Genomic DNA, 26425 nt, shown 5'->3' on the forward strand with positions numbered 1-26425 from the left:
TCCAGTGCTAAGATGGTGGTGATAGAAGGGCTGCCTCAAGAGGTTGTTGCAAGGGGATGTGAGGTTTGCAGGGGAAGGTCCTGCACTGAGCCTTGCTGTAATAAGAACCCTGGGAAGGCAGACTGAGGCCAAAGCATGGGTAAGCTATGAAGAGAATCAGACACATAGACACACACACAACGACCACAAAAGACTGCAAAAACCGCAACCTTGCACAAAGTCCACCACAACCTTACACACGCACAAAAATATATTTACATCTACCCAGCGACTGCCTGTCCAACCTTGAACTGACATCACCCTTATTTTTGATACTTGTAGCCAAAGATAATTGATTCAGATCCACCTGCCTTGGCCTCCCAAAGTGCTGGGATCATAGGCGTGAGTCACTGCGCCCAGCCTGTACGCCCTTTATTTTATTTTCTTGCCTGTATACTGGCTAGACTTCTAGCACTATGTTGAATAAGACTGGTGAGTGTGAAGAGAATCCTTTGTTCACAATAAAACATTCTACTACTAAAGATGATATTAAATGTAAGGTTTTCTTTTTGCTTTTCTTTCTTTTTTTCTGAAACAAGGTCTCTTTCTTTTGCCCAGGCTGGAGTGCACTGGCTGCAGCTCACTGCAGCCTGCAGCCTCGACCTCTTAGGCTTAAGCAATTCTTCCATCTCAGTCTCCCCAATAGCTGGAACTTTGGGCGTGTGCCACCATGCCCAGCTGAGTTTTGTATTTTTAGTAGAGATGGGGTTTCACCATGTTGCCTAGGCTGGTCTCAAACTCCTGAGCTTAGGGAGCTTCCTGCTTTGGCCTCCCAAAGTGTTGGGATTAACAGAGGTGAGCCACCATGCCCGGCTGTAAGGTTTTCAAAGATGCTTTTTATCAAATTAAGGAAGTTTTCCCCTAACTATTTTTCTGAGAGTTGTTTTTTTTTTTAAATCATGGATGTTGAATTTTGCCAAATGCTTTCTTTGCGTTGGTTGATATGATCATGTGATTTTTCTTCGTTAGGCTGTTAATATGATGACTACATTGAGTAACTCTCAAATGTTGAAGCAATGTTGCAATCCTGGAATAAACTATACCTAGTGATAATTTTGTGTTTGTTTTAGAGATGGGGGTCTCGTTTTGTTGCCCAGGCTGGAGTGCAATGGCGTGATCATCGCTCACTGCAGCCTTGACCTCATGAGCTCAAGCAATCCCCCTGCCTCAGCCTCCCGACTAGCTGGGACTACAGGTGTACACCACCATGCTTAGCTAATTTTATAATTTTTTTTTTTTTTTGAGATGAAGTTTTGCTCTTATCACCCAGGCTGGAGAGTGCAGTGGTGCAATCTTGGCTCACTGTAACAGTTGCCTCTTGGGTTCAAGAGATTCTCCTGCCTCAGCTTCCCGAGTAGCTGGGATTACAGATGCCCACCACCACGCCCAGCTAATTTTTTGTATTTTTAGTAGAGACAGGATTTCTCCATGTTGGTCAGGCTGGTCTCAAACTCCTGACCTCAGGTGATCCACCCACCTCAGCCTCCCAAAGTTCTGGGATTACAGGTGTGAGCCACCACGCCTGGCCAATTTTATAATTTTTTAAATAGAGATGAGGTCTTGCTATGTTGCCTAGGCTGGGCTTGAACTCCTGAAATCAAGCGATCCATTTACCTTGGCCTCCCAAAGTGCTGAGATTACAGGCATGAGCAGCCATCCTGATTTAGGGTTTGAAGAGATCCCTGGCTGCTGTGGGAAGAATGGACACTGGCCCGGCATGAGATGATGGTGGCTCATGCTAGGGGGATATCTGAGGACATGAAGAGAAGTGGGTGGATCCATGAGGTATTCTGGAAGCTGAGATGACAGGAATGTCTGGTCCCTTAATGGCAGGGAGCATTCAGGGACTACCCTAAATTCCTGGCTTGAGCAGGTGGCTGGCAGGGCATGCCATTTATTGAGATGGGGACACCGGGAGGATGTCAGGCATGAGAGGTGGGAGCCGGCAGCTGTGCTTTGGTTGAGTTGAGTTGCCTGCAAGCCATCCACAGGGAAAGGGTATCAAGTAGGAGGCTGAGTTCCAGGAAGAAGCCAGAGCGAGAGGCAGATTGTATCTCAGAGATCCTAAGATGCCATTGGTAGCAAAAAGTGCATTCTTTTTTTTGTTTATTTTTTTGAGATGGAGTTTCACTCTTGTTGCCCAAGCTGGAGTGCAATGGCACGATCTCAGCTTACTGCAACCTCAGCCTTCCGGGTTCAACTGATTCTCCTATCTCAGCCTTCCTAGTAGCTGGGATTACAGGCATGCGCCACCACACCTGGCTAATTTTGTATTTTTAGAGGAGATGGGGTTTCGCCATGTTGGTCAGGCTGGTCTCGAACTCCTGACCTCAGGTGATCCACCCGCCTCGGTCTCCCAAAGTGCTGGGATTACAGGCGTAAGCCACCGTATCTGGTCAAGAAATGCATTCTTTTATTATGGTTAAGAATGCCACTGGGCCGGACGTGGTGGCTCACGCCTGTAATCCCAACACTTTGGGAGGCTGAGGTGGGTGGATCGCTTGAGGCCAGGAGTTTGAGACCAGCCTGGCCAACATAGTGAAACCCCGTTTCCACTAAAAACAGAAAAAAATTAGTTGGGCATGGTGGTGGCCACCTGTAATCCCAGCTACTCGGGAGGCTGAGATGGGAGGATTGCTTGAGCCCATGAGGTGGAGGTTGCAGTGAGTCAAGATCATACCACTGCATTCCAGCCCGAGCAACCAGAGCCAGATCTTGCATCAAAAAATAAATAAATAAAGTCATGAGACTGCAGGTGACCTTGGAGATGAATAAATGGAGAAGGGATACTGGCCTCAGAAGAGTCCTGCGCATCCCAGCCTTATAGGTGGGGCTTAGGAGGGGAGGCAGGTGTCGTCCTGGTGTCCTGGAAGGTGTTTCCAGAGGGAGGGCAGAACAGAGAATGCACTGTCCCAAATGCTTCTGAGACACTCCATAGGATGAGGGCAGAGGAGTAATCATTGGGTTTGGGATCACTGGAGACCTTGGCAAATGCAGTTTTTGGGGAGTGATGCTTATAAACCACTGAGAATGATCCTCAGAAAGGGGAGAAAGGCTGGGGCAGGCGGGGAAAGGACAGCTGCAGGGACCAGCGCTGGAGAAGCCGAGCAGGGTGGCTCAGAGAAAGAGGGGGGCCCTATCAGAGCAGCAACAGGAGGGAAGCCCACAGCAGGGGTGACCATGCAGGGGGATCCACAGAACACTGAAAGTGATTTCCGGGCTGACTCTTCCCACCAACCTGGGGGTGCCTTGAAGGCGGGATGCTCTGTCCTCGTCTCATTATTCCCAGAACTTTACTACATGGACCAGCACATTGAGGTGCTCAACAATGTTCATTAAATGAATGCATTCCTCTTCTTGTGAGATGAAAGGAAAATAGGTATCTGTAATACAACCATTTTCTTTGTGGATTTTCCCATCTGTTGATTACTCCCTTCCCTCCCTGCCTCCCTCCCTCCCTTCTTTCTCTCTCTCTCTCTTTCTCTTTCTTTCTTTCTCTTTCTTTCTTTCTTTCTTTCTTTCTTTCTTTCTTTCTTTCTTTCTTTCTTTCTTTCTTTCTCTTTTTTTCTCTTCTTTCTCTGTCTCTCTTTCTCTCTTTCGCTCTCATTCTTTCTCTCTCCTTCCTTCCTTCCTTCCTCCCTTCCTTCCTTCCTTCCTTCTCTCTCTCTCTCTCCCGCCCCACCTCTCTCTCTTTTTCCCTTTCTCCCTCCCTCCTCTCTCTCTCTCTCTCTTTCTCTCTCTCTCTCACTCTCTCTCTTTGTAGAGACAGGGTCTCTCATGGCACAATCATGGCTCACTGCTGCCTCCAACTCCTGGTCTCCAATGGTCCTCCCACCTCAGCCTCTCAAGTAGCAGGCACATGCCACCACGCTTGGTTAATTCTTTTTGTTCTTATTTTTTGTAGAGACAGGGTCTCACTATGTTGCCCAGGCTGGTCTTGAACTCCTGAACTCAAGTGATCCTCCCACCTCTATCTCCCAAAGTGCTGAAATTATAGGTGTGAGCCACTGCACCTGGCCTGATTTTTTTTTTTTTTTTTAATAATATTGGAGTGTTGTAGTGTGTGTCAGTGAGTGTGTTGGTGAGGAGAGAAGGCGGCACTCAAAACTAATGCTCACTAGTAAGCATAGGGACAGGGTGCGAGGCAGGGTGCCCAGTCAACAGCGTGATGTGGACAAGAATGCAGGCACCTGTCTGCTCCAGTTGGGCGTACTGGGGACAGTGACCTTACCTGGGGTTTGCAGATCATGTGTTCATCTATTCGATTGTTCATTCAATGTTGTCTGAGCAGTGAAGGGCCAGGCACTAGTGTGTAGAGAGAACACGATCCTCTCCTCGTGTGTACAGGGTTGACGCAGGGAGGACATGTTCGTCAAAGACTCACAGCATTGGAGGGAGACCTGGTCTGTGGGTCTCCCTTGCGAGTGACATTTAGCAGAGACCTGGGGGACTAGGAGATTTCACTAGGGGACGAGATGCTGGTGGGGAGGAAAGAGCTCTGTTCAGGGCCGGGCGTGGTGGCTCACGCCTATAATCCCAGCACTTCGGGAGGCTGAGGCAGGCAGATCACTTGAGGTCAGGAGTTCGAGACCAGCCTGGCCAACATAGTGAAACTCCGTCTCTACTAAAAATACAAAAATTAGCCAGGTGTGATGGCGGTTGCTTCTAGCTAATCAGGAGGCTAAGACAGAAGACTCGCTCAAACCTGGGAGGCAGAGGTTGCAGTGAGCTGAGATTGTGCCACTGCACTCCAGCCTGGGCCACAGCGAGACTCCATCTCAAAAAAAAAAAAAAAAAAAAGAAGACAGCTGTTCAGGCCATGTAGTTGGCCCTGGAGGAAGCCCCTGGCTGGAGGCAGGCACCCTGGGCCAATCCCCTCTCTGCTGGCTGGGAGACTGGACTGGACTGGGTGACTTTATTGCCAGGGTCGGGGACTCAAAGGCAGACAGCACAAACCATGCTTCCTTCCTCTGTGCCTCAGTTTCCCATCCTGGGAAATAGAGAGAACCCCCCCTGCCTTCCTCTGGAGTGGATCACAGCCCCGGCTGGGCTCTGTTCATTGTAGTGGGGATGTTGGGTGTCACAGACATTAGGCGTCACTGATGCCACCCTAGCCCCCTCCTAAGCCCCTCGGTTGGCTGCTGGCTGCGACAGGCTGGGGCTCTGGGGCCTGATAGACTTAGAAGGACAAGTCCCAGGGACTCGGGGGGTTAAGTTTTCTTCGGCCGGGCTTCCCCTGCCCTTGGCTGTCTCCCAGGCCCCTCGGAGTCCTTTGATGGCATTAGAGCCAACCTTTTCCAGATGTGCTGAGCAGAGGGGTTTGCCGGAACTCTCTGGGGCTTCGTCTGCCTCCTTCATTCCCCTCTGCCAGACGGCCCCCTGCCTGCCAGCCTCCCCCCTCTGGTTGGGTCGCCTGCTGTTCAGGACGGATGCCCGCAAAGCAACACAAAGTCCTGGATTGAAGTGCTTTCTTAAAACATGCTCTTTCTTCCCTGCCTCTCCTCCTTAGCGGGACTGTTTGGGTTGAGAAGCTCACCACAGCTGCCCACCCCAACCAGTGGGGGCCTGTCTGGGCTGCATCCACTGCGCCCCCCACCCCGCCACTGCCCCCAGGTGGACTGTCACCCTGGGCCAGAGGGTGAGGTGAGGTTTGGCAGAAGACCCTGCCCACTGGGCCCACTGTCCATTCCGTCTGGCACTTGGGAGCGCCTAGCTTGGATTCTGAGGAGGCTGGAGGCCTCAGAACGGCAGTGGGAAGCCCCTTTCCCCTCCCCACTGGCCCGCGGCTATTAATCAAGAGATTAATAATCCCCTGCCTCCCGCTCTGAAACCTCCACTCTCGTTTCCTGTTGAGTCTCCAGCCTGACTCAGAACCTCCCAATCTGTTTCTCCTGGTGGGGGTTTCTAGTGAGGAAGTGGAGGCCAGGGGAGGAGTCGGGGGCGGGCAGGCATGGAGGCTGAGAAGGGGTACGTGCCCAGTGAGGGAGGGGCACCTGGCTCCCCCAGGCAAGGTTCTGGGCTGGCAGAGTCGTTTTGAGCAGGCGATCCCTGGATGGTGCAATGTCCCCCCGCGCCCGAGGCAGGACCTCGTGACGCTTTTGGGCACATCCACTTTAGAGATCAGAGAGCCAAGACCTCTGCTTACTCACTTCCAGTGATGGGGACCTCATTTCTCCGGGGAGCCCTCCCCACCAGCTTTTTTTTTTTTGAGACAGAATCTCACTCTGTCCCCCAGGCTGGAGTGCAGTGGCACAATCTCTGCTCACTGCAACCTCCACCTCCTGAGTTCAAGCTATTCTCCTGCCTCAGCCCCCTGAGTAGCTGGGATTACAGGTGTGCACCACCATGCCGGGCTAATTTTTGTATTTTCAGTAGAGACAGTTTCACCATGTTGGCCAGGCTGGTCTAGAATTCCTGACCTCAGGTGATCCGCCCGCCTTGACTTCCCAAAGTGCTGGGATTACAGGCTTGAGCCACTCCCAGACTGAGACTGCATCCAGGCACCCTGTTCGTTGAATGCTTCGTTCTTTCCACCAATCTTCATTGGGTGCAGACGATGTGCCTCGCCCTAAGCTAGGCAGGTGGTGCAGCCAGTGGCTCCGTGGAGGAGCGGGATGTCAGACAAATAATTACATACGCAGGTGTACAATCATAAGTGCTTAGAAGAGAAGTCTGGATTCTTTGAGGGTGTAGATTGAAGAGGCCCAGCTTGCTGTAGGGTGGAAGGGACTAAGTGTGGGCTAGTCAGGGTGGACTTCTAAGAGGAGGCAGTACTTTCTCTGAGCTCTGGGAGGCTGCATGTCTTGGGCAGAGACAGAGCACAAGCACACATGGCCAGTGGAGTTCTGAATGGGGGAGGAGTTCTGAATGGGGGCGGAGTTCTGAATGGGGGCGGAGTTCTGAAAGGGGGAGGAGTTCCGAATGGGGGCGGAGTTCTGAATGGGGGCAGAATTCTGAATCGGGTGGAGTTCTGAAAGGGGGAGGAGTTCCGAATGGGGCGGAGTTCTGAAAGGGGGAGGAGTTCCGAATGGGGGCGGAGTTCTGAATGGGGGCAGAATTCTGAATCGGGCGGAGTTCTGAATGGGGGCGGAGTTCTGAAAGGGGGAGGAGTTCCGAATGGGGCGGAGTTCTGAAAGGGGGAGGAGTTCCGAATGGGGGCGGAGTTCTGAATGGGGGCGGGGAGGAGCTGGTGGCCAAGGAGAGGAGGAGGGATGGCCAAGGTATACAGTAGCCAGATGGCAGAAGTCCACAAGGTTAGGCTTAGGATTTGGGTATTGTCCTAATATTTTTTTTTTCTTTTGAGAGACAGGGCCTCACTCTGTTGCCCAGGCTGGAGTGCAGTGGTACGTTCACAGCTCGCTGCAACCTCAAACTCCTGGACCCAAGTGATCCTCCTGCCTTAGCCTCCCTAATAGCTGAAACTACAGGCACGTGCCACTACATCCCACTAATTTTTTTTTTTTTTTTTTTTAAGAGACAGGGTCTGGCTATGTTTCTCAGTTTGGTCTAAAACTCCTGGACTCACCACCTCAGCCTCCCAAGTACATGGGGACTACAGGCATGCACCATTATGCCTGGCTAATTTTTAAATTTTTGGTAGAAATGGGGGTCTTGCTATGTTGCTCAGGTTGGTCTTGAACTCCTGGCTTCAGGTGATCCTCCTGCCTTGGCCTCCCAAAGTGGTGGGATTACAGGCATGAGCCACTGTACCTGGCCTTGTCCTGAGACTGAAGAAAAGCTAGGAGAGGTTCAAAGATATTTCTGCTTTAAAAACATCACTTGGAGCTGGGAGCGGTGGCTAACGCCTGTAATCCCACTTTGGGAAGCCGAGGCGGGCGGATCACCTGAGGTCGGGAGTTCGATACCAGGCTAACCAACATGGAGAAACCCCATATCTACTAAAAATACAAAATTAGCCGGGCGTGGTGGTGCATGCCTGTAATCCTAGCTACTCGGGAGACTGAGGCAGGAGAATCCCTTAAACCTGGAAGGTGGAGGCTGTAGTGAGCCGAGATCATGCCATTCCACTCCAGCCTGGGCAACACAGCAAGACTCCATCTCAAAAAAAAAATAGCAGTAAAAACAACAACAACAACAACAACAACAAAAAAGCATCACTTGGGGGAACCAAAGAGGGAGGGAGGCAGATGGGGTATATGTGGAAAGATGGGGTATATGCAGTCAAGGGTGGGGTGAAGGTTCAGGGCTGGCTCCTCCACTTCCTGATGGTGTGGGCCAAGTCCAGCTCTGCACCTACATGCTGCAAACTCTCTGGTGGACTCAGTGTTCTCATCCATAAAATGGAACAGTAATACTCCCAGGTGTGAGTGGGCCTAGCACACAGGCATTCAGTGGCTACAGCCCCCTTAAGTTCCCCTTTCTTTTCTTTTTGTTTTTTTTTTTTTTAGACAGTCTCAATCTTGTGGTCCAGGCTGTAGTGCAGTGGTGTGATCTCAGCTCACTGTAACCTCCGCCTCTCAGGTTCAAGCAATTCTCCTGCCTCAGCCTCCCGAGTAGCTGGGATCACAGGCGTGCACAACCATGCCCCGCTAATTTTTGTACTTTTAGTAGAGATGGGGTTTCCCCATATTGGTCAGGCTGGTCTCGAACTCCTGACCTCAAGTGATCCACCCGTCCTGGCCTCCCAAATTACTGGGATTACAAGCGTGAGCCACGACACCCAGCCCCATTTCTTTCCTGAGCTGATTTTGCCATCCTTAAAATGGGCATATAGAACATTTTCCAGGGACCAGTGAGGGGCTCCCCCACCTTCAGCTCATTCCTGGAGTCTGGTGGTTTTGGCTGACAGACTCTGGGAGGACCACCCCACCTTGGGGTTTGTTTGGACCCACACCAGTCTGAATGTAACACCCAGGAAAAGCCTCAGCTCTGCATCCTGAAGGGATGCCAACAGGCCCAGGAGAGCCAGATCCCTCGTCAGTCGATTGATAGTGATATGTACCTCCTGGGTGCTAGGCAGATGTGGTGGGAGGCCTTAGAAAGGCTTCCTGGAGGAGGTGACCGAGAGAGAGAGAGAGAAAAAGGGAGAGAGATCAAGAAAGATCAGCCCCTAAGAGGGCAATAGGGTAAAACCCCGTCTCTACTAAAAATACAAAAATTAGCCAGGAGTGGTGGTGCGCGCCTGTAATCCCAGCTACTTGAGAGGCTCCGGCAGGAGAATCACTTGAACCCAGAAGGCAGAGGTTGCAGTGAGCCGAGATCATGCCACAGCTCTCCAGCCTGGGCGACAGGGCGAGACTCCGTCTGAAAAAAAAAAGAGGTAAGGAAACTGGTATGCTGGAGATTTGTGAGAAGACCAGTGTGGCTGGAAAACAGTCACCTGCGAGGCCAGGGAGGACACCAGATCAAAGCAGGCAGAGCCCGTGGGCCATAGAGTGGGCTTGGTGACCACTGGAAGTCATGGATGGATGGGGCCACTCCACCTTGGGGAGAATCCAGGCATCAGAGGCCAATCTTGTTTTTGCCTCCAAAATCTAAGAGTTGTTAAAGTCTTAGGGGTAGGAGGGACACCACCCCCCTCCAGGGCTGTGTGGCACCTGGCCAGGACCTTGTGATTGGCCCTTAATGTTCCCACCAAGCAGCAAAGTTGACACCATCATGTGGCTGGTGACTCTGCAGGGAGCCTTGAGGAAGTTGAGTCCCTCTTGGAGCCTGGTGTCCTCAACTGAGTGCGGCCTCAAGGCTGACAGACGTTAAATAAAATATGTACACCTCGTTTTTGAGGGAGGGCAGTCCCTAAACTGGATCTGCATTTTAGAAAGTTTGCCTAGGCCAGGCGCAGTGGCTCACGCCTGTAATCCCAGCACTTTGGGAGGTCAAAGTGGGCAGATCACCTGAGGTCAGGAGTTCAAGACCAGCCTGGCCAACATGGTGAAACCCCATTTCCACTGAAAATACAAAAATTAGCCAGGTGTGGTGGTGTGTGCCTGTCATCCCAGCTACTCAGGAGGCTGAGGTAGGAGAATTGCTTGAATCTGGGATGTGAAGGCTGCAAGGAGGTGAAGGCTGCAGGGAGCTGAGATCGCATCACTACACTCTAGCCGGGGCAACAGAGCCAGACTCTGTCTCAAAACAAAAACAAAAACAAAACAACAAAAAAAGAAAGTTTGCCCAACTGGACCCTAGCAGCAGGGGCTGGCAATTCTTCATGGGGACAGGAGGCCAGGCTCCCTCAGGTTTTTTTCCAAGACTGGGGAGATGGGCCACAAATGTGGAAACTGTCTTGGGCATTCAGGTGAGACGCAGTGGGGCTACCAAGCTGAGTCTTGGCCCGTTGGGATGGTGACACAGTGCCACCTACTGGTGTGCCCGATGCCTGGACTTGGCAGCCATCAGGTTCCAGAGCGGCATGGGCCAAGCCCATGGAATTCAGAATGAAGGGCCAGGAAAGACTGTGGCCAGGAGCGGTGGCTCATGCCTGTAATCCCAGCACTTTGGGAGGCCAAGACGGGCAGATCACCTGAGGTCAGAAGTTTGAGGCCAGCCTGGCCAACATGGTGAAACCCTGTCTCTACTAAAAATACCAAAATTAGCTAAAATTAAGTTAAAAATACAAAATTACTCCTGTAATTGCAGCTACTCGGGAGGCTGAGGCAGGAGAATTGCTTGAACCCGGGAGGCAGAGGTTGCAGTGAGCCACGATTGCGCCACTGCACTCCAGCCTGGTGACAGAGAGAGACTCCATCTAAAAAAAAAAAAAAAAAGAAAGAAAGAAAAAGAAAAAAGAAAAGAGCATCTCCAGAGGGATGAGCTCAGTTTCTGAATCAGGGGCCCGAGATCAGTCCCTGTGTGCAGATGAGAGGAAAAACGTTCACCTGTACTGAACGAACACAAATTAGTATTACCGGGCTCTGGAACCAATTCTGCCTGGGTTCAGATCCCAGTTCCACCACCTTGACAAAGTTGCTTAACCTCTTTGTGCCTCAGTTTCCTTGTCTGTAAACTGGGAATAATGACATCGGTTGTTCTCAGTCAGCTTATGTAAACCACTCAGTACACTGTGAGTCTGCAATTGAAGCTATTATTATATGTATATATTTTATACATTTTTTTAAGACAGAGTCTCCCTCTGTCACCCAGACTGGAGTGCAGTGGTGCAATCTCAGCTCACTTCTATCTCCGCCTCCCAGGTTTAAGCGATTCTTGTGCCTCAGCCTCCTGAGTAGCTGGGATTACAGGCACCCACCACCATGCCTGGCTATTTTGTGTGTGTGTGTTTTTAGTAGAGACGAGGTTTCACCATGTTGGCCAGGCTGGTCTCAAACTCCTGGCCTCAAATGATCCACCTACCTCAGCCTCCCAAAGTGTTGGGATTACAGGCATGAGCCACCGCTCCTGGCCTATCATATCTACTTTTATTGTTCTCATTACCATCTTCATCATTCCAAGTATGGATTGAAGTGAGAGTGTCTGGTGCATCTGGAGGGCTCTCGCCTGGTGGGTGAGGGCCAGAGGTGGCTGTGTCAGGTAGAGGAGGGCCAGCACATGTGGCTGAGCAGCCCAGACTCTCTCTGGATGACAGTGGGGACGGCCAAAGGGTATGGGTTGGGAGGAATTAGGTCAGGTCTGTATTTTGCAAACCCAGCCTCCATGCACCCCTCCTGCACTCACAGCCTTATCCCAGGCATCCTGGTCTCCCCGGTATCCTCATCATACAGACCAGGAAACAGGCTCAGAGAGGTTTAGGTACCTGTGCAATGTTGTCTAGTGAATTAGGGGCAGAGCCCAAATGCCAGGCTTGCACTCCCGAGCCCAGGGTTCCACTGACCCCATTGTGCAGAGGTTAAGGGAGGGACCTGATTTTTTGGCATCAGCTGCGCTCAGCAGGGTCAAACAACAGCAGCTTGGCCCTTGCGCCTTCCCTGGGCCCTGGGTGGATTCTGTAGTTTTTCTGGTCTCTCGTAGTCGGAAGACCATTTCAGGAATAATTTTGAAACTGCCACTTTTAATCTAAACGAAAGCTTCTTCTCTGTCCCAGCTGGGCCTGCTTTTGGCTGGCAGATCTGCGGCAGCAAAAGGGTTGTGAGCCCTTTCTCTTTTTCTAGGTCTTTCTTTTTTTTTTTGAGACAGAGTCTCGCTCTGTCACCCAGACTGGAGTGCAATGGCACGATCTCGGCTCACTGCAACCTCCGCCTCCCGGGTTCAAGGAATTCTCCTGCCGCAGTCCCCTGAGTAGCTGGGATCACAGGCATGCACCACCACGCCTGGCTAATTTTTTGTATTTTTAGTAGAGACGGGGTTTTGCCATGTTGGCCAGGCTGGTCTCGAACTCCTGACCTCAAGTGATCCACCCACCTTGGCCTCCCAAATTGCAGGGGTGACAGGCGTGAGCCACCGTGCCCGGCCCACTTTCTTTTAAGTAGCCTGGATGTGGAGATGCTAAGGCTGCTGGAACCGGTTTTACCGGGCATGGTATTTCGTGCATGGCTGCTGCAGCTCCTCACTTTGGGGACAGTGGGCACCTATGGCATTGTCCTCAGCCTTTGGGACCCCTCCTGAAATGGTGACCGGATGATTCCCATTTTAGCATCATCCTGTAACACAGCAATGAGGCAAGCATGTGAATGTGAGAGTGTGTGTGAGTGTGTGCACATGTGAATATCAAGTGTGTTGGGAGATGGGCACAGTGGCTCATGCCTGTAATCCCAACACTTTGGGAGACCGAGGTGGGAGAATCACTTGAGCTCAGGAGTTTGAGACCAGCCTGGGCAACATAGCAAGACCCTCCTCTATAAAAAATTTTAACAGGCCTGGCGTGGTGGCTCACGCCTGTAATCCCCAGCACTTTGGGAGGCCGAGGCGGGTGGATCACCCGAGGTCAGGAGTTCAAGACCAGTCTGGTCAAAATGGCGAGACCCTGTCTCTACTAAAAATACAAAAAAAAATTAGCGGGGTGTGGTGGCAGGCGCCTGTAATCCCAGCTACTCGGGAGGCTGAAGCAGAAGAATTGCTTGAACCAGGGAGGCAGAGGTCGCGGTGAGCCAAGATTGTGCCATTGCACTCCAGCCTTGGCAACAAGAGCGAAACTCTGTCTCAAAAAAGAAAGGAAAAAAAAATTTAAGAAAAAGCTGGGCACAGTGGCTCACACCTGTAATCCCAGCACTTTGGGAGGCCGAGGCTGGTGGATTGCTTGAGGTCAGGAGTTCGACACCAGCCTGGTTTCGTGGTGAAACTCTGTCTCAAGTAAAAATACAAAAATTAGCTCGGCGTGGTGTCACGCTTGTAATCCCTGCTACTCGGGAGACTGAGGCAGGAGAATTGCTTGAACCCGGGAGGAGGAGGTTGCAATGAGCTGAGACTGTATGACTGCACTCCAGCCTGGGCAACAGAGTGAGACTGTCTCAAAAACAAACCAACCAACCAACAAACAAAAAATTAGCTGGGTGTGGTGGTGCATGCCTGTAGTCCCAGCTACTTAGGAGGCTGAGGCAGGAAGATCACTTGAACTAGGGAGGTTGAGGCTGCAGTCAGACGTGATTGCACTACTGCACTCCAGCCTGGGTGACAGAGCAAGACCCTGTCTCAAAAAAAAAAAAAAGTGTGTTGGTAAGTGCATAAGTGTGCGTGTGTGCTTATGTGAGTGTGAACGTGTAAGAGTCAAACTCTGTAAAATATTTGAAGACACTTATTGTGAGCCAAATGTAAGTGGCCACGGCCCGTGATGTAGCCCCCAGCAGACCCTGAGAACATATGCTCACGGTGACTGAGCCACAATTAGGTTTTATACGTTTTAGGGGGACATAAGACATCAATCAATACATGTAAGATATGCAATGGGACAATGGGAAGCTGGGGCTTCCGGGTCATAGGTGGATTCAAAGATTTTCTTTTTCTTTTTTTTGAGATGGAGTGTCGCTCTGTCACCAGGCTGGAGTGCAGTGGTGCGATCTTGGCTCGCTGCAACCTCTGCCTCCGGGTTCAAGCGATTCTCCTGCCTCAGCCTCCCAAGTAGCTGGGGCTTCAGGCGTGCACCACCATGCCTGGCTAATTTTTGTATTTTTAGTAGAGACGGAGTTTTGCCATGTTGGCTAGGCTGGTCTCGAACTCCTGACCTCAGGCCATCCACCTGCCTTGGCCTCCCAAAGGCTGGGATTGCAGGCGTAAGCCACCACTCCCAGTCCTGGATTCAAATATTTTCTGATTGGCAATTGGTTAAAAGAGTTTATCTAAATACCTGGAATCAATAGAAAGAGAATGTCTGGGTTAAGATAAGGGATCGTGAGAGGCCGGGCGTGGTGGTTCATGCCTGTAATCCCAGCATTTTGAGAAGCTGACACGGGAGGATCACTTGAGCCGAGGAGTTTGAGAACATCCTGGGCAACATGTCTAGACTCCGTCTCTACAAAATACAAAAACAATTAGCCAGGTGTGGTGGTGTTTGTCTGTACTTCCAGCTACTCAGAGGCTGAGAGGGGAGGATTGCTTGTGCTGGGAGAGGCGGAGGCTGCAGTGAGCAGTGATCACTCCACTGCACTCCAGCCTGGGTGACAGGTGAGACTCTGCTTCAAAAAATAAAATAATATAAGAGATTGTGGAGACTGCGGTTCTTATTACGCAAATGCAGCCTCCAGGTAGCAGGCTTCAGAGAGAATAGAGTGTAAATGTTTCTTGTCAGATTTTAAAAGGTGTCAGACTATTAGTTGATTCTCTCCTGGATATCAAAAAGGCCTGGAAAAGGGAAAGGGATTCTCTGCAGAGTGTAGTTTCCCACCCCCGCCCCCCACCCTCCACCCCCACCACAAGAGACAGCTTTGCAGGGCTATTTCAAGATATGGCAAAGAGACGGGCGCGGTGGCTCACGCCTGTTATCCCAGCACTTTGGGAGGCCAAGGCAGGTGGATCACCTGAGGTCAGGAGTTCAAGACCAGCCTGACCAACATGGTGAAAGCCCGTTTCTACTAAAAAATACAAAAAAATTAGCTGGGCATGGTGGCGGGCGCCTGTAATCCCAGCTACTCAGGAGCTGAGGCAGGAGAATCACTTGAACCCGGGAGGCAGCGTTTGCAGTGAGCCAAGATTTCGCCACTGCACTCCAGCGTGGGCTACAGAGCAAGACTCTGTCTAAAAACAAAACAAAAGATATGGCATAGAAACATATTTGGGGTTAAAATATTTTGATTTCCTTCCTTATCTGCCATGTGATGTTATGCTAGAGCCTGGTTGGAAAGCCAGCCACATCATATAGGGTTAAAAGAGAACCTGTGTGATGAGGCTTTGGGGTTTGAAAGGCACGACTCCCCAGGCGCCTTAGATAGGAATCTGGGCAAGAGAAGAAAATGGTCAGAGTTTAGTCCTCAGGTATGTGAGCGTGTTTAGTGTGTTAGTGTGAGGCTGAGTGTGTGTTTACCCGAGTGTGTGAGAAGGTGCTTGTGTGTGCATAATTGTGTAAAAGTGTGTGAATGTGAGTGTGCATGAGTGAGTCTGAGGGTGCTGAGCGTGTGTTAGTGTGAGAGTGCGTGTGTGGAAGTGTGCACGAGTGTGTGTGGGCGTGCAAGCACGAGTGTGCACATGAGTGTGAGAGAACAAATGAGTGTGTGAATGTGTGAGCGTGTGTGTATGTGTTTGTGAGAGCTTGCAAGTGAGTTTGTGCAAGCGTGTGAAGGTGTGAGAATGTGTGAGTGTACGTGTGTGCTCACGTGGCTGTATATGTGAATGTGTGTGCATGTGAGTGTGTGTTTATTGTGAAAATAGTGTATTTGTACTCTTCAGAGTCAGGCTCATCATCGCATCCAGAGTCACTTGCTGTAAGGAGGGGTGACCTTGGAACTAAGGCTCTGCCACCCCTTTCCAACCCCCCACCCGCACAGGGTTGCCCAGTTGCTCCCAAAAGCTGGGCTCACAGCTATGGGCACCTCTCCTGGTCATCTCCTACCTCCTTACTAGAGACTTCCTGCCCCAGCTGCACACAACCACGCCACCCTCAGATCTCCAGGGGGAAACTGGTTTGCTGGAATGTTTATGAAACACGAGTGTAGGTTTTTGCTTTTTAAAAAAAGAAATGAGCATTAACAGTATTTTTCAGATTCAGAGCTGTACTTCTGAAATCCAATTCTCCACTCGTGTGTTTTCCTGTCAACAGTGCGTCTCCAAACGTCACGCCTGCTGCTACCAATTAATTCATGATTGTTTCATTCGCCGATTAAGTTGCTCGATGTCAGCAGATTTAAATTTTGTGAAGTTATGTAGTTTTGTCTTCGGGGGGACATTGTGCAAACTTGATGAAGCAGCAGTTATGACAATGCATGTAAAGTGAATAATAAAAGCTGAACGTGTCTCCCTTATGAAATTTGGTCATGCATTTTATATTCACGATTCTTGGAGTGTGACAAAAAAGCATCCAACTTATGTGTAAGAAAAATTTCAAAACTGTGGGAGCGTGAAACTTTACGACGGGATTCACAGCATTTTGCAAGAATCTTTTTTTTAATTCCTGCAAGAGTCCCACTACTGTATTCCAAGTTTTTTCTTTTTCTTTTCTTTCTTTCTTTTTTTTTTTTTTTTTTTTTAGAGACAAGGTCTTGCTCTGTTGCCTAGGCTAAGTGCCGTGGTTCGATCATGGCTCACTGTAGCCTCAAAACTCCTGGGCTCCAGTGACCCTCCCACTTCAGCCTCCCAAGTAGCTGGGACTACAGGTGTGCACAACTATGCCAGGCTAAATTTTTTATTTTTATTTTTTTGTAGAGACAGCATCTTGGTATATTGCCCAGGCTGGTCTCGAACTTCTGACTTCAAGCAATCCTCCTGCCTTGGCCTCCCAGAGTGCTAGGACTACAGGTGTAACCCCGACTCCTGGCCGCGTATGCCAAGTTTTCTTCATTGAAGCGTCTCGCTCTTCTCAGGATGAGGACACAGTTTTATAAATCTATGACCACAATATAGCACAAAGTGGGTGTTCAATCAACCAACTTTGGGTTTATTGTTGGTGAATCAACCAAAAGAAATTATAATTGGGAAAAAGGTCAGAGTAGATGACAGTTGAAAATTTTGCAGGTCCTGCTAATTTCTTTCTTCCTTACTTTCCTTCCTTTCCTTCCTTCCTTCCTTTCTTCTTTATTTTTTTGAGACAGAGTTTCACTCTTGTTGCCCAGTCTGGAGTGCAATGGCGTGATCTCTGCTCACCGCAACTGGGCCTCCTGGGTTCAAATGATTCTCCTGCCTCAACCTCCCGAGTAGCTGGGATTACAGGCGTGTGCCACCACACCCGGCTAATTTTTGTATTTTTAGTAGAGATGGGGTTTCTCCATGTTGGGCAGGCTGGTCTTGAACTCCCGACCTCAGGTGATCCGCCTACCTCAGCCTCCCAAAGTGCTGGGATTACACGTGTGAGTCACTGTGCCTGGCCCCTTTTCTTTCTTTATCATCTTGGTCAGTGTTCAGTGTTCAGGACACTTTCCCATCACAGGTGGCCATACTTGGAGAGTTTTAGAATGGCAGAGCTAGAGGGGACTTTATTTTTTATTTTATTTTGTTTATTTTTTTTGAGATGGAGTCTCTGTTGCCCAGACTGGAGTGCAGTGGTGTGATCTCGGCTCACTGTGACCTCCGCCTCCCAAGTTCAAGCTATTCTCCTGCCTCAGCCTCCCAAGTAGCTGGGACTACAGGCGCCCGCCACCACGCCTGGCTAATTTTTGTATTTTTAGTAGAGGCAGGGTTTCACCTTGTTGGCCAGGCTGGTCTTGAACGCCTGACCTCAGATGATTTACCCACCTCGGCCTCCCAAAGTGCTGGGATTACAGGCGTGAGCCACCATGCCTGGCCAGGGACTTTACTATTATTTTTTGTTTGTATAAATTTATGGGTTACAAGTGCAACCGATATATTGCACAGTGGTGAAGTCAGGGCTCTTAGGAAATCCATCACCCACATAATGTACTGTATTAGGCTGTTCTTGCGTTGCTATAAAGAAATACCTGAGACTGGGTAATTTATAAAGAAAAGTTTAATTTGGCTCACAATTCTGCAGGTTTACAAGCATGTGTAAACCTGCTTTTACAAGGGATGGTGACTTGTCCAGGGTCACACAGCTGTCACTGCCCAAGGAGTTCACCTTGCCTGCTGCTTAGACAGAGCTGATTTATCAAAACAGGGGAATTGCAATAGAGAAAGATGGCCAGGTGCCATCACTCGCTCCTGTAATCGCAGCACTTTGGAAGGCTGAGGTGGGTGGATCATGAGGTCAGGAGATCGAGACCATCCTGGCCAACAAGGTGAAACCCTGTCTCTACTAAAAATACAAAAATTAGCTGGGCGTGGTGACATGTGCCTGTAATCCCAGCTACTCGGGAGGCTGAGGCAGGAGAATCACTTGAACCTGGGAGGCGGAGGTTGCAGTGAGCCGAGATCACGCCACTGAATTCCAGCCTGATGACAGAGCAAGACTCCATCTCAAAAAAAAAAAAAAAAAAAAAAGACAGTGATGGGGGAGGCGCCACACAATTTTAAATAACCAGATGTCACGTGAACTGAGAGTCAGAACCCACTTATCACCAAGGGGATGGTGCTAGACCATTCATGAGAGGTCTGTCCCCCAATCTAATCACCTCCTACCAGGCTTCACCTAATCTGGGAATTACATTTCAACCCGAGATTTGGAGTTTGGACAAATATCCAAACCCTATCACATACATTACATTCATTACCTACCCACTCCCCTTCCGTGTCTCCATTGTGTACACATTGTTTACCTCCCTCCTAGAGAACATATGGTATTTGTCTTTCTGTGCCTGGGTGGTTCATGTAAGATAAAAGCCTCCAGTTCCATCCACATTTAGATCATAGCTGATACAGAGAGGGATGGTGACTTGTCCAGGGTCACACAGCTGTCACTGCCCAAGGGGTTCACCTTGCCTGCTGCTTAGACAGAGCTGATTTATCAAGACAGGGGAATTGCAATAGAGAAAGATGGCCAGGTGCCATAGCTCACTCCTGTAATCGCAGCACTTTGGAAGGCTGAGGTGGGTGGATCACTTGAGGCCAGGAGTTTGAGACCAGCCTCACGAACATGGTGAAACCCTGTCTCTACCAAAAATACAAAAATTAGCTGGGCCTGGTGGCATACACCTGTAATCTCAGCTACTCGGGAGGCTGAGGCAGGAGAATCGCTTGAACCTGGGAGGCAGAGGTTGCAGTGAGCCGAGATCGTGCCACTGCACTCCAGCCTGGGCAACAGAGTGAGACTCTGTCTCAACTTAAAAAAAGAGAGAGAGAGAGAGAGTAATTTACGCAGAGCCGGCTGTATGGGAGACTGGAGGTTTTTATAGTTCAAATCAGTCTCCTGAGCATTCAGGATGGAGTTTTTAAAGACAATTTGGTGGGTAGAGGCTTAGAAGTTGGGGAGTGGTGACTGGTCAGGTTGGAGATGGAATCATAGGGGGTTGAAGTGAGGTTTTCTTGCTGTCTTCTGTTCCTGGATGGGATCATAGAACTACCCAAGCCAGATTACAGGTCTGGGTGATCCATCGAGGACAGGGTCTGCAAAATATCTCAAGCACTGATCTTAGATTGTATAATAGCACTGTTATCCCCAGGAGCAATTTGGGGAGGTTCAGACTCTTGCAGCCATAGGCTGCGTGACCCTGTAAACCATAATTTCTAATCCTGTAGCTAATTTGTTAGTCCTACAAAGGCAGACTGGTCCCCAGGCAAGAAGGGGGTCTTTTTGGGAAAGAGATATTATCAGTTTTGTTTGGGAGTCAAACCATAACTAAATTAATTCCCAAGATTAGTTCGGCCTACTCCCAGGAATGAACAAGGACAGCCTAAAGTTAGAAGCAAGATGGAGTCGGTTAAGTCTGATCTCTTTCACTGTCATAACTTCCTCCGTTATGATTTTTGCAAAGGCATTTGCACAGCCAGTGAACACGGACCCTGGCAGTGGTTTCCACACCATGGGGGCCTCCTGGAGGCCTGGCTGGGCAAAACAGCCTGGCCCATCTTTGCAGGAGTGGGGTCTGGAGGTGGGTGGGCGGGAGCTCGCGCCCCGCTGACGCTTTCTGTGTGTTAGTTACAGGACTCTGATCAGACCCACCTACAGAGTGTCCTACCGCACGGTGACGGCGCTGGAGTGGAGATGCTGCCCTGGCTTCACCGGGAGCAACTGTGATGAGGGTAAGTCTGCAGGCACTTGGGCTGCAGGGGGCCAGGCGTGGGCCAGGCTGGCCTTTCTCCCTCCTCTGGCCTCCTCCTGCAGTTTTCCTTTCCTCCATAGCTTGAAATCCTTTCCTTTTTCCAATCACCTCTGAAGCAAATGTTCTGGATCGGCCTGGCCATACCAGGGTGAAGCTGCCCACCCTGCCCGTGGGCACCGAGGCAGGTCCCAGTTTGCACTGGTTGGGTAGTGGAATACAGAAGCCAAAAACAGCACTAGTGCCAGGGGAAGGGATTTGGTTTCTAGCCGATTTCTTCCACTTTTCGCTCTGATGCACCCAGAACCCCTGGGGCAGGCAGAGTTGGATATCTGGGCTCTGAGCAAATGCGGATGAGGTCCCACCAGCCTTGAGGCCACGTATTTTGTAGACTGAGACAGAGAGGCTGACCGGTAGCTGCAGATAGACGTTCACCCAGCTGCTTTCTGCCTTTCTGCCCTGCTGGTATTTAGCCCTGGGGCCTGGGCTCAGCCTGGCTCTGGAGGCTGAGAGGGTCACACAACAGCACTTAGGTGGGCCAGTAGTGGTGAACAGAGCAAATCCTCCTTCACTGCTGGCCAGGGAAATTGAGTCCTGCCTAATGAACAAGTTTGCAGCCCACCTTGTTCCCCAACATGGCTGGAGGGGTCTGGAAGCTGAGGCTCGGGGGTCAGATTTTTTTTCTTTTTTTTTTTTTTTTGAGATAAGGTCTCACTCTGTTGCCCAGGCTAGAGTGGAATGACATGATCATGGCTCACTGCAGCCTCGAACTCCTGGGCTCAATCGATCCTCCCACTTCAGCCTCCGGTGCAGCTGGGACTGTAGGTGTGCACCACCATACCTAACTATTTTTTTGTATGATTTTTAGAGACGGGTCTTGCAATGTTGCTCAGGCTGGTTTTGAACTCCTTGGATCAAGCGATCCTCCCACCTTAGCCTCCCAAAGTGCTGGGATTACAGGTGTGAACCACCTCGCCCGGCTGAGGGGTCAGTTTTGTATTTGGAAACAGTAGCTGTCTCCCACCTTTACTTTCTGACAAAATTCTTCTCTGTCATCTTGTTACTTATTGATTTGATAGCAGGATCTATATGCTTTGAGTGTAAACTGTCTAAAGAGCTCTTTGGGTTACAAAGAATAACGCAATTGACAGAAATAGCAAGACTCCAACAATTGCTTCAGGGGGCCTGTGGCCCGGAGCAGAGCTGAAGGAAAAAGGCTGGGACGCCAGGGAGTCCGACAGGTACCTCTTGTCCTGGTTGACAAGGTGCCTGATGCTGGCAGGGGAGGCTGGGCTATCCTTGTTGGAGGTTCCAGGGCTGACTTGGACCCTTCTTTGGAGACGAGCAGGAAGGACCTCCAAGGTGAAGGGGTAAAGGGATGCCAGGTTTGCAGACAGTGGGCCGGCCCTGGCATAATGTATGGTGTTGAACGACCATGGCTCACAGGTCCCTCATGGAGGCCTGAGCCCTTCAATGCCAGGACTTGGACCTGCCATTCTGGTCAGTGCCATGGCTGTGGGCACAGCCCAACAGGATGGAGCAGACCCACATCTGGATCCTGCCAGGGGCCGAGGAGGCAAGTGTTTCTAGGGAAGTGATTAGTTTACCCTAAGTACGTACCTGAGCCTGTTTCAGTGACCAATAAAATCAGCTATGTTAGGCCGGGAACAGTGGCTCACGCCTATAATCCCAGCACTTTAGGAGGCTGAGGCTGGAGAATCGCTTGTGCCCAGGAGTTTGAGACCAGCCTGGGCAACATGGTGAAACCCCATCTCTCCTAAAATATACAAAGATTAGCCAGGTGGGGTGGCATGTGCCTGTAGTCCCAGGTACTCAGGAGGATGAGGTAGGAGGATCACTTGAGCCCAGGAGGTTGAGGATGCAGTGAGCTGAGATCAAGCCACTGCACTTCAGCCTGGGCAATAGGGCAATACCCTGTCTCAAAAAGAAAAAAAAAGAAAAATCAGCAATGTTGGGAGGCTCATCTGAGCCAGGGATTTTACTGTGGCTTGGTCACATAGACCATGGCAGCCTGCAGTGATGTACTGGATGGGCGTCTCTCTAGACTGACCATCCAAGCCTTGCTTCCAGAAGCCCTCTCAGCATTAGGAAGGCTTCAGGGGCTGGGCACGGTGGGTCACGCCTATAATCCCAACACTTTGGGAGGCCAAGGCGGGCGGATCACTTGAGGTCAGGAGTTCGACACAAGCCTGGCCGACATGGTGAAACCCTGTTTCTACCAAAAATACAAAAATTAGCCGGGTGTGGTGATGTGCTCCTGTAATTCCAGCTACTCAGGAGGCTGAGGCAAGAGAATTGCTTGAACCTGGGAGGCAGAGTTTGCAATGAGCCAAGATTGCACCACTGCACTGCAGCCTGGGCGACAGAGCAAGACTCCGTCTCAAAAAAAAAAAAAAAAAAAAAGCTTCAGAGCCCTTGTCTCAGCTCCCAGCTCCCAGAGGCCCTAAGCTTTCCTGTCACTGCCCTAGCAACCCCTGGAGACCACTGTAGAGCTTGAGCATAATATATTTTTCATCTCTCATTGTAGTCTCTTTATTAAATGAAGTGTAAGTCTCAAAATGCTTAAGAGCTTTGGGAGGCCAAGGCAGGCGGATCACCTGAGGTCAGGAGTTCAAGACCAGCCTGGCCAACATGGTGAAACCCGGTCTCTACTAAAAATAGAAAAATTGGCCATGCTTGGTGGTGGGTGCCTGTAGTCCCAGCTACTCGGGAGGCGGAGGCAGGAGGATCACTTGAACCCGGGAGGCAGAGGTTGCAGTGAGCCGAGATTGTGCCACTGCATTCCAGCCTGGGCAACAGAGTGAGACTCTGTCTCAAAAGGAAAAAAAAAATGCTTAAGTGGTCATTCTCATGCAAGTACTTAGTAAGCACTGTTTGATTTATGGGTTTTATTGAACTCATTTAATGAGGGAACTGGCAGAATAACAAAGCTGGTTTAAAAGAGGATGAGAGCTGGGACACAGTGTAATTCCAGTGCTATGGGAGGCCGAGGCCAGAGGATCACTTGAGGCCAGGAGTTTGAGGCCCTCCCTGAGAAACATAGCGAGACCCCATCTCTACAAAAAAAGAGAAATTAGCCAGGTGTGATGTCACATGCCTGTAGTCTCAGCTACTCAGGAGGCTGAGGGGGAAAGATCCCCTGAGCCTAGGAGGTTGAGGCTGCAGTGAACTATGACTGTGCTACTGCACTCCAGCCTGGGTGATAGAGTGAGACTCTGTCTCTAAACAAATGAGCAAAAAGAGGATTAGAGAAACTGATATATGTGTGTATGCACACATGAATGTATTTGTAGATCGGGCGTCCCCAAGACCACCCTTAGGTTTGACACCTTGCTAGAAGAACTCAGAGAATGTATTAAAAACTATTATGCTCATTGTCATGGTTTATTACAGCAAAAAGATACAGATTCGGCCAGGCACGGTGGCTGTAATCCCAGCACTTTGGGAGGCCGAGGTGGGAGGATCACTTGAGGCCAGGAGTTCGAGACCAGCCTGGCCAACATGATCAAACCCTGACTCTACTAAAAACACAAAAATTAGCAGGGCATGGTGGTGGGCACCTGTAATCCCAGCTACTTGGGAGGCTGAGGCAGGAGAATCGCTTCAACCCAGGAGGCAGAGGTTGCAGTGAGCCGAGATTGCGCCACTGTACTCCAGCCTGGGCGACAGAGTGAGACTCAGTCTCAAAAAAAAAAAAAAAGATACAGATTAAAATGAGCCAGGGAAGAGACGCATGGGGCAGGCAGGGCCCAGGAGAGTTTCATGTATGGAACCTCTAGTTGTCCCCTCCCAGTGGAGTTGTGGACAGTGGTACTTTCCCAGCAATGGCATGTGTCAGTATATACAAAGTATTGCCACCCGCGGAAGATCATCTGAGCCAGAGATTTTACTGTGGCTTGGTCACATGGACCATGGCCAGCCTGCATGGCTGACTCAGATTCTAGCCCCTCTGGAAGTTGAGCTGGTACCAGGTGGTGCAAAGATGTCCTCATCAATGACATTGTTAGCACAAACTATCCAATGTGACCCGTGTTAGCACAGACCGTGTGGCGTGGTCCAGGGTCCCCAGGTAGACAGATACTGTGACCAAGCTGGACATTCCAAGGTCTTCCAAACACCTCCCACAAGCCAAGTGCAAAGGCCAGACCTCCTTTAGGGTAAGATTAATTCTTTGTGTGTGTATATATATATAATATGTACATTACATAATATTATTGAAATATATAATATATAGTTATTGTGATATATAATATATAATATATACATTCTATAATATAGAATTATTGAATTATTTATATTCCATATTCTATATGAATTCTATATTCCATATTCATATATTCTATATGAATATGGAATATAGAATAATATATAATTCTATATAGTTACTGTATTATTAATAATTTATATAGTCCAGTAATATATATTATGAAATAATTATTGATCTTAATTATTGATAATAAATATTATTGAATAATTATTTATACATTAAATAATATATAATATTGAATAATATTATTGAATAATGCTGATATGTAATTGAATAATTATGATAAAAATTTATATATTCCAGTAATATATAATATATATTATTGAAATATATAATACATATTATATATTGTTGAAATATGTAACATATAATATATAATTGAAATATATGGTCATTGAGATACATTATTATATATAATATATATCTCAATAATTAAGACAATCTCATTAACAATATATTATATATAAAATATATGTTACTGCATACAATTTACACATGATATATAATATATACAGTATGAAAGATATATTTATATATTATGTAAAATATGTATTATATAATATGTGAATTATGTATTATAATTGATATTATATTTCTATTTAAACAATGTATATATTATATAAATTATATACAGTTTGAGTATCCTAGTCCAAAATCCAAAATGTTTTAAAATCTGAACCTATCTGAGCCCTGACATGATGCTCAGAGGAAATGCCAAGTGGAACATTTTGGATTTCTGATTTTCTGATTTGGGATGCTGAACTGGTAACATAATTATATATCATATTTAAAGTATATAACTTATATATGTATATAAATAAAAACCTGAAATTAAGACCACTAAGTTTGATCCTCTGGGATAGTAAAGACAAAAGCTTCATGGTTACTGTCTCTACTGAAAAGAAATCATTTGCTTCTTTTTTTTTTTAATGGATTCTCACTATGTTGCCCAGGCTGGAGTGCAGTGGCATAGTCTCCACTCACTGCAACCTCCACCTCCTGGGTTCAAGCGATTGTCCCACCTCAGCCTTCTGAGTAGCAGGGATTACGGGCATCCAACACCACATCTGGCTATGTTTTTTGTATTTTTAGTAGAGATGGAGTTTCACCACGTTGGACAGGCTGGTCTCGAACTCCTGGCCTTAGGTGATCTGCCCATATCGGCGTCCCAAAGTGATGGGATTACAGGCGTGAGCCACCGTGCACAGCCAAAATCATTTGCTTCTTATCAGTTTTGTATGAGTTAACATCCAACTTGGCAGAATCTGAGCTGCAACTCAGATGTATGTAGTGAGCGGTAACTCGAAGTGACATTCTCCCAGGGTGTCATACGGCATGTAGGTGGGCTCATGAGATAGTGCTGTAGCCTGACTCTAGAAGGTTGGGCCCTCAGCTTTTTGCCCTATTTCCTCATTTTGCATAGCTCTTCTTGCAGACTGAGTGGATGAAACACAGTAGCCCATGGCAGCAGGTGGCAGGACCATGGGAGGACAGTCCCTGCTGACTGGGGGGTACTCACCGCCAAGTAGGTTCATGTGGGGTTGTGGGCTCACCTTTCTCAATAGAGGAGGCAGAGGTGAAGGGGGGGTGACTGTGAGCTGGTGAATTGTATAAATTATACAATGTGTCCACCCTCAAGGGCTTGGCACTTCACCAGAAGAAGAAATTTCTTATCCGATAAACCATATTGATATTGACGATCAACATACAGTCATACGTGGCTTAATGATGGGGTTATGTTCTGAGAAATGCATCATTGGAAGATTTTGTCGTTATGGGAACACCAAAGGATGTACTTACAGAAACCTAGATGGTCTAGCCTATTACACACCTAGGCTAGATTGTCTAGCCTATTATACACCTAGGCTAGATGGTCTAGCCTATTGCTCTGGGCTACAAACCTGTACAGCATGTGACTATGCTGAATTCTGGAGGCACTAGGAATATAATGGTA

General features: G+C 48.9%; 1 protein-coding gene across 3 annotated transcripts in view; it reads left to right on the forward strand.

Annotated features, from left to right (window-relative positions):
* COL26A1 (collagen type XXVI alpha 1 chain) overlaps nt 1-26425 on the forward strand; it is a 230443-nt gene that overhangs the window by 65358 nt on the left and 138660 nt on the right. For 2 of the 3 annotated variants that reach the window (XM_055292681.2, XM_055292683.2), the window contains exon 3: nt 20069-20166. In XM_055292681.2, coding sequence (XP_055148656.1) covers nt 20069-20166 — 98 coding nt within the window. Of the gene's footprint in view, nt 1-20062; nt 20167-26425 lie in introns of all 3 variants that reach the window. The other variant, XM_055292682.2, reaches the window with a different exon arrangement.

The sequence above is a fragment of the Symphalangus syndactylus genome, chromosome 9 (genome assembly GCF_028878055.3).
Source record: "Symphalangus syndactylus isolate Jambi chromosome 9, NHGRI_mSymSyn1-v2.1_pri, whole genome shotgun sequence".
Lineage (NCBI taxonomy): Eukaryota > Metazoa > Chordata > Mammalia > Primates > Hylobatidae > Symphalangus > Symphalangus syndactylus.